Source organism: Takifugu flavidus, chromosome 1, assembly GCF_003711565.1.
Source record: "Takifugu flavidus isolate HTHZ2018 chromosome 1, ASM371156v2, whole genome shotgun sequence".
Taxonomy (NCBI): Eukaryota; Metazoa; Chordata; class Actinopteri; order Tetraodontiformes; family Tetraodontidae; genus Takifugu; species Takifugu flavidus.
The window spans coordinates 13,310,155-13,317,172 of NC_079520.1; the positions used below are offsets into that span (position 1 = coordinate 13,310,155).

Sequence of the window (7,018 nt, forward strand, 5' to 3'; positions counted from 1 at the left end):
AGTAATAAGGGAAATTAACCGGTTTTTGTTCCACAGCCTTTAGTCAAATTCCAAAATAAGAAAAACGTCAGTTTTGCATCCCTGCAATAGGTTCTTAAACTGTTTAGTTGATACGTCATCTACAAAATAGTCTGCCTTGTAAAAGAACTTTTCCAGTTCTGATCCCTGTAGGAAAAAAGGAAGCTGACATTTTACTACAAGCTGGTAGAAGGAAAATTTCACCACTTTCTCTCTTGGTTGAGGAGTTATGGGGGAAATATGAGTTAGGAAAATAAGAAGAATGGAATAATGCTGTCCTGTTGAATTATTGCATTGTGACAACAGTTATGACCAAGTAACATAGCACACCAATATTATGTTCTGTGGAGGTAATTCAACAAGATTAGGGATTAACCTCTTAAAACTCCTGAGTCAGTCCCAAAGCAGGATATCTACACAAAGATGCCAGACTTCCAAGAATTATAAAGATGGATTTAAAAAGAAACAATTAACAGGAGTTATTGTGCAGCAGATAACCTAAATCTTACTGTTCTAACAGATGCGCCAATCAAAAACACATTTCAAAACATGTTTTTACAATTTCCTTTGACACAATGTTTGACTCAGATTACAAACTTTCACACATCCTCCACAGGGATGAAGTCAGCACTTTATTTAGCTCATCTCACCAACAGGAGAGTTGTTATTTTTGTCACCACAGCAAACAGCAGCCGTCAGCCCCTCGGTTTGAATTAAAGCCTTAGAGAACATTCTTTATTTGAATTTGATCATGTGGGCGAAAATGATCACTTTACATGAAGGAAAGAAAAGAAACAATCAGCAAGGTGAAAAATGCTTATGTAGTGTTCTTTGAGATAGCTTTAAGCTGTGTGGAACTGGGGGTTTTCAAGAGATGTTACCGTACTTTTGGTTGTACATCAGCTCTTTGATGAATCCAACATGTCAGCAAACAGTGAACGGACGATTCACAATGGACAAAACCTGACTTTAATGTGATATCCCTGAAAGTTTACTTTATCACATGTCGACATAACTTGTACATTTTGGAAAGGACAAATAGTTTCTGATTGAGTAAGCACTTGAGAATTTTTTGGCAGTTTGTGTTTCCTTCATTTGGACCTTTCCTACATGGAGTTCTTGGAGAGGGCAACGATGGTAAACAGAACCTCCTCAGGGTCACGATCCATGAAAGTCTTACAAACTCCTAAAGCATCCTACAGCCAGGCACATAAGGCAATGTCGAATCACAAATAAAAATATTAAGCTGAATTTTATTTCCCTTTCATTCTGAGCAATATTACCTCAAGAAATGTGTCCTCTGAGGTTTTTCCATGCACAATGGGGAAAGCTTTCCGACCGTCTAAGAGTGCAGGAGGAAACAGTTCAAAAAATGTTAAATGCACATTAAATAAAAGCAGCAGTGGGGGAAAAATGTGACAAAACATTTAGGCAACGTTTGACTCACCCAGTTCATATAATTGTCCTCCCACATTCACAAGAGCTATGAAATGCAGATTCACTTTTTCATCTATACCTGGAAGCTGTTACAGACAATAAATAAACATTTTGTTGTGTTAAAGACAAGCATACACAAAAGTTTCAAGATTACTTATGCGATATTACACCATACAAACCTCAGTCTGTCCTTCCTGAGCACTGGACTCATGCATAACACATATAGTCTGAAAGAGAAAATGACAGATCCTAATGATATCATATTCCAAGTGTCTGCATCTGAGTGGTGATAATGAATGTTGCCCTGAATATTTGTATATTATTATATGGTACTTTATGTATGTTTTATGTATGCACCACAGCATTGAGGCAAAGACCTAGTTACATGAAACCTCTTCACTTACATGGCAATAAATACAATTCTGATTCGACCAAGTGACAATGAAATGTTACATAATAAGGAAACCAATACAATAATGAAGAGGATGTTGTGAAAATCTAGAGCCAAAGCATTTTGCCCTTCATTGAGAAGAGCTAGTTATTAAATGTGAAAACAATGAACTCCTTTTGGTGACTAAAGTGACCTTAATCCTAACATTAACACAAAATATCATCTAAAAAATTTCTTCTTTTAGGTTTTTTTTACCTCATCCTTTTCAAGAAATGCTGCCCGTTCTCCTGGCGTCATTTTGAAGGTACTTTCAAAAAACTTCTTAAGAAAAGAGTTGGGATCTGAGGAATAAGAACAGAGCTCACCTGAATTACAACTGAGGTTAACTATCAGGTCTTAGAAACTCCATAGAAACTTTTACCAGTATATAAAACACCTATATCAATTCAATACATACTGAACTTAATTTGATTTTAAACCATATGACAATGACTTGAAGAACCAAGAAGAACCCACCAAACTCCAGATATTTCTGGTTGTTGCCCATTGCATGAAGCAATCCTATTGTTCCACATGCATTGCTAATAGTCTGCTTAATAAAATACACATCAGGTGACAGATCCTGTGGCTGCTGCTTGATTCTGTCTTCTTCCTCTTGCTTGAATGCCTCATACTAGAGAGAAGCGAATATAATCAGATATGCATTCATCAACTGTTTAGCATGGCGTGCACAAGACACAATGGGTGGAAAACTGTACGGGAGGTAAAACAAGATGAAAGTACCGTATCTGTCACTGGGAACAGAAGGAGCACAGCACAGACAGGTCTTGGTACCATGTTCACTAGTTCTGGATCCAGTCCATACACATCTACAAACTGCCAGGATGGTTTCACACCCAAACGGGTGACATACTAAACAAAAACGGGGTGTAAATTGTTATGAATTAAAGGAAAAGAGCTGACCTAAACATGTGTGGACAGCATTAAACTATGGTGAAAAGACCAAATACATGTTATACAGAAAAAAAGCATAATAAAAACATATTAGTCGGTAATGAAAGGAGAATCTTGAAAAACTGTGAACTTCAAGTGAATGCCAGTAAGTTTCAAAATGCATATGTTTACTCAAGGATATATGGAAGCAAAAATCCATTTGCAGCTATAAAATGGTCAAAAACAGAAATTCTAACAGAAAACCTTATTAGTTAGGGTGTAACTTGTTTTATGTGGGACAGTCGTGAAATGAGGCTAGATACCGTTATAACACTCGTATAATAAATCACGTTGCCAAATATATTATCATTATTCTGCGGTGAAAATAGTTTTACATTAGATATTAGACAGACAATGTGTAGAAATGAACATTTTAGTTCAATAGCCTCCAGGTCCAGTGTATTCCAGCCGTTTCCAGCCAGTTGTGTTTTTACTGTAAAGTTTGCAACACGGGCGCACTAGAAATGTTAAAGCGGTTGGATCAGTCGCACTCCACCCGGAGGGAAGGGGAGATTTACCCGAAGCCAATATCTGTCCAATGTCCACCGTAAAACTATCTTCACCACGGCACATTCTCATACAGACTCAATGCACTTTGACGTTAAAATAACTACGTCACGGCCTGAAAATAGCGCTGCGCGCAAATCCATCTGCGTCAGATAAATGAAAAACAGAAAAATACTTACCTTTGTCATGAGCTGTAATAGAGAAGAGACAAATAATAATATATTTATTTAAGATGAACAACAGAAAACACTGGCTTTAGCCTTTATGTTTTTGCTACCTAAAAGTTAGCTAGCAATCACATGGTTGTGAATGAATTACAATAAAATATAGTTTACCCAGAAGACATTACACATACTTCGGGGTTCGACTCCAGAGGCAGCCAACGTGGACGACTCATTTTGAAGATTAAATTATGTATTATGTTCCTTTTAATTGATACCAGAGAGTCAGAGACAGATTTACCCAAATCCAACGACTGCAGAGCGCTTCCGTATTTAGTGGACCAATCTACTTATCGTGGGTAGGTTCCAACATACAAATCAACAAGAACTAGTATCCTATAGGGCGACGGGACCTAAAAAACTGAAGTGTTTATCAATTATAACGCTGTTGTTTCCTGCACAGGACATTTTAGAAATTCTGTGTGTTTTCACTTTATTTTGTTACCCTCACAATCACCCCAACATTGGACTCTTCTGAGGTAGTGGGTGTGTTTCAGAAAGCAGGGCCCTCCCATTACACTGTCTCCACCATAGATTGTTATATATATTTTTAGCTTCTATACTTTTTCCAAACTATTAACCGTGGATGATTAATCATTGTTTCTATTCATACTCTCTCAAAGTAAACAAAATAACCACACATAGAGCAGCGCATGTGACCTCCAATGCAGCAGGGGGCAGTGTTACACTCTGTGGCAGCTCGCTAGCTAGCACAAGTAAGATTCGTGTTGTTCCTTATTGAGTTTTTCCCCTCGAAAGGATGCAAACGCGTTAACGTTTCTTTTACAATATTAAATTACATATTTTTTAAATTGCCATATAGATCTGTTTGCCAGAAATTGGCCCCATTACAAGCCACAAACATTGTTTTGCACAGAGAAAATGCCAACAACGGAAGACTCTTCTGGTAAGTTGAGACTGACAGAATGAGTTGAATGTAGCAGTTCGAATGTGATAATAAATGCACAATTTTAGTGCACCATTTAAGCAACACCTGGAAAGGGACATTGTAGCCACGGGAATAGGTTGGTCTGATCTGCTTCCTCGTAAATGTGAGGCACGTAAACCCTGTTCAGAAGTAAACAACTGCACAAGGTTTGTTGAAACTGCATGCATCGACATTATTTGAATAAGGTCTTCGATTACTTGGTCAATAATGCGCTTATTTCATTTTAAGTTAAAAAACAAACAAACTTTAATTATGAAGAGGTTGCTGTTTTTTTTATGGCCCTTCCTTGTGGCGTCATAATTCTTTATTATGTGATGTAGGGGTTAACAAAGGTACAGAAAGCATCTCAAGACTTTCTCCAGAACTACTGGCTGAAACAGTGAGTTTCTTTTTATGTCTTTTTGTATTATTTTTGAGAGAGGATTATTCCCCCTCCTTTTGATGTACTTTTATATTTTGGTAATACAGAAATACATCCGGTAGACACATAGCCAACATCATATTTGCTTTGATTCTTAACCATGAAACTGATTAAATATTTAAACAAGGATTTCTACAAGCCCTCTTTACACACACACACTGGCCAGAAAAGAACCTGCTCAAATAGCCCACCTCTTACTGGCATTAATAATTTGTTATCCAGCATAAAAGCTGTTGATGCTGTGCTCAAGCTTCACAGGATATGGTGTGAGCGTCAGATGAATTGATAACCTAGTTTTGTAACTAATCTTGTCTGCAGTGTCAACACATTTTGAGTTATCTTCAAGGACAGACTAGAGGAATAGATTCAGCTGAAATTTCTGATGTGAGTCAATAAGTGGTGGTTATGGTTAATCTTTTACTTCAGGAACACATTTCTTCCAAGCTTAATACTGTTTTTCTTGTCCACAGGGTTTTCAAAGAGCTGGAGTCAGATTTGAACAAGATGCTGTACAGGACGTTATAAGATTCCTCTTGTTGACTTTTAGGTTAGTTTCCTGCTACCTAAGACCATAACTCTTCTTTTCTGCTGCCTGTTTTAGCCACATTTATCACCTTTATCCTTATCTATAGCTCTGTAAAATGTCATATTTTTAAGGATATAAATCCTGACCTGAGGTAAAATTTGTCTGTCCAGGGCAGCTGGGAAGAGCAAACTTTCTGCAGATGAGCTCGTCTCAAGACTTGAGAAAGGCCACAGCAAGGTGCCCAAAGCTTCCCTTCAGGTGTTGCACAGGTTGTGGAGTGAACGTGGTGCATTGGTTTGTAGTCAGCAGGAGGTCCAGGCCATGCTCAGCATCAATCAGGTCTGGCTGAGACTTTAAAGCCATGTTCTGGATCTGCAAATAGATCCTAATAATCTAAGTAAACAAAATGACAGCCAGGTTTGTAATTTTGATTTGTAGATTGTGGATATCCAGTGGAAACTTGGAATGGCGATGAGCTCTGACGCGTGTCGGTCTCTCAACTCTCCGTACGTGACCCTGCTGCTGAAGTTTGTCGAACCCTCTGGTCAGATTTGTCACAGGTCATTTGAGATGACCATTTCACAGTTCCAGGTCTGCATTTGTTGCTGCGAATGCTGTCTTGTTTGTGTAAATTCGGTTTTTCTTATTTGATGACGTGGTTTCTCTTTGCAGAACTTTCACAAGCAATTCAAGGAGATTGCAGCTGTTATGGAGACGGTGTGACAGTTGAAGCACATTGGAGCAAACACAATTGTCTGCTGGCAATTTAAAATGATTAAAGCTCTCTATTCATTAATGTTGCACTTCCTTAGTCACACTAATGGCGGCTGCACACTCAACTGTGCAGTAATTAGGTTAACTGAGTGAAAAATAAATCATATTGTACGACAGCTCAACACTCCTGAGCTGGTGTTCATTTTTAATGCTGTTTAACATTAAAATAACATATCATTACCGATTGTTTAACAACAAACACATCCTAAAACAAATATGGAGCTGAAATATTTAAGTCTACAACAGGAATAGACTACATTTGTTAGCTCAGCCTAATAAAATATCAGTTGGGTGTGAATCTGTTTGGCTTATTTGGGGAAAAACCCTGAAGGTGTGTCTCCTTTGTTACAGATTGTTCATTATTCCTGTTTAGTGCGCAAAGGTTTGGGACTGCTTTTACAGGTTTACAAGTCCTTGTCATTTGTGTCATGGTACGCTTGTATTCCAAGAATTGTTCCTGTTCTGTCTTGCATCATGAACAATGTTTCATTTATAAATGTATTATTACCGCAGGACAGAATTGAGCAATTCAAATCTTTGATACATCTCATTTGAATATTGTAGCCTCAGTCAGGTGCCAGAATTTAAAGGATTAACATCCATTATATTAGAACATTTAATCATTTAAAAATAAATTGTTGGACGTTCAGCTTCATTTGTTAAGCTGTCAGCTCTGGGTTTAGATCATTCCAAGATGTAAAATCTGTCCCATTTTTTTTCTTTTACTGCTTTTGCTGTGTATTCACACATTACTGCTTGTCTATAGTATATACATTTTCAC

General features: G+C 37.6%; 2 protein-coding genes across 3 annotated transcripts; one reads left to right on the top strand and one right to left on the bottom strand.

The window, feature by feature from the left end:
• Positions 1-637: 637 nt before the first annotated feature.
• uchl3 (ubiquitin carboxyl-terminal esterase L3 (ubiquitin thiolesterase)) lies at positions 638-3,846 on the bottom strand. Of its 2 annotated transcripts, none has more exons than XM_057054783.1 (9): positions 3,702-3,846; positions 3,526-3,537; positions 2,630-2,758; positions 2,363-2,519; positions 2,102-2,187; positions 1,635-1,682; positions 1,466-1,541; positions 1,302-1,360; positions 638-1,214 (listed from the first exon to the last, which is right to left on the bottom strand). In XM_057054783.1, the coding sequence occupies exons 1-9, from the start codon at positions 3,741-3,743 to the stop codon at positions 1,125-1,127; spliced, it is 699 nt and encodes a 232-aa protein (XP_056910763.1). In that variant the 5' UTR covers positions 3,744-3,846; the 3' UTR covers positions 638-1,124. The 2 variants fall into 2 exon arrangements, with proteins under 2 accessions (XP_056910763.1, XP_056910771.1); XM_057054791.1 differs by having other exon boundaries at positions 3,682-3,821.
• A 415-nt stretch (positions 3,847-4,261) lies between these two features.
• Positions 4,262-6,535, top strand: commd6 (COMM domain containing 6). The gene is made up of 7 exons (XM_057054804.1): positions 4,262-4,474; positions 4,837-4,895; positions 5,256-5,321; positions 5,408-5,484; positions 5,634-5,802; positions 5,902-6,054; positions 6,136-6,535. The coding sequence occupies exons 1-7, from the start codon at positions 4,450-4,452 to the stop codon at positions 6,184-6,186; spliced, it is 600 nt and encodes a 199-aa protein (XP_056910784.1). The 5' UTR covers positions 4,262-4,449; the 3' UTR covers positions 6,187-6,535.
• The last annotated feature ends 483 nt before the right edge of the window (positions 6,536-7,018 follow it).

Excerpts from the sequence above, each read along its gene's own strand:
- uchl3 (XM_057054783.1), bottom strand. The coding sequence starts at position 3,743 with ATGAGTCGTCCACGTTGGCTGCCTCTGGAGTCGAACCCCGAA. Across the intron at positions 1,361-1,465 it reads AGGACAATTATATGAACTGG|ACGGTCGGAAAGCTTTCCCC; the intron begins GTGAGTCAAACG and ends CTGCACTCTTAG. Across the intron at positions 1,215-1,301 it reads CAGAGGACACATTTCTTGAG|GATGCTTTAGGAGTTTGTAA; the intron begins GTAATATTGCTC and ends GCCTGGCTGTAG.
- commd6 (XM_057054804.1), top strand. The coding sequence starts at position 4,450 with ATGCCAACAACGGAAGACTCTTCTG. Across the intron at positions 4,896-5,255 it reads CAGAACTACTGGCTGAAACA|TGTCAACACATTTTGAGTTA; the intron begins GTGAGTTTCTTT and ends TCTTGTCTGCAG. Across the intron at positions 5,485-5,633 it reads TTCCTCTTGTTGACTTTTAG|GGCAGCTGGGAAGAGCAAAC; the intron begins GTTAGTTTCCTG and ends TTGTCTGTCCAG.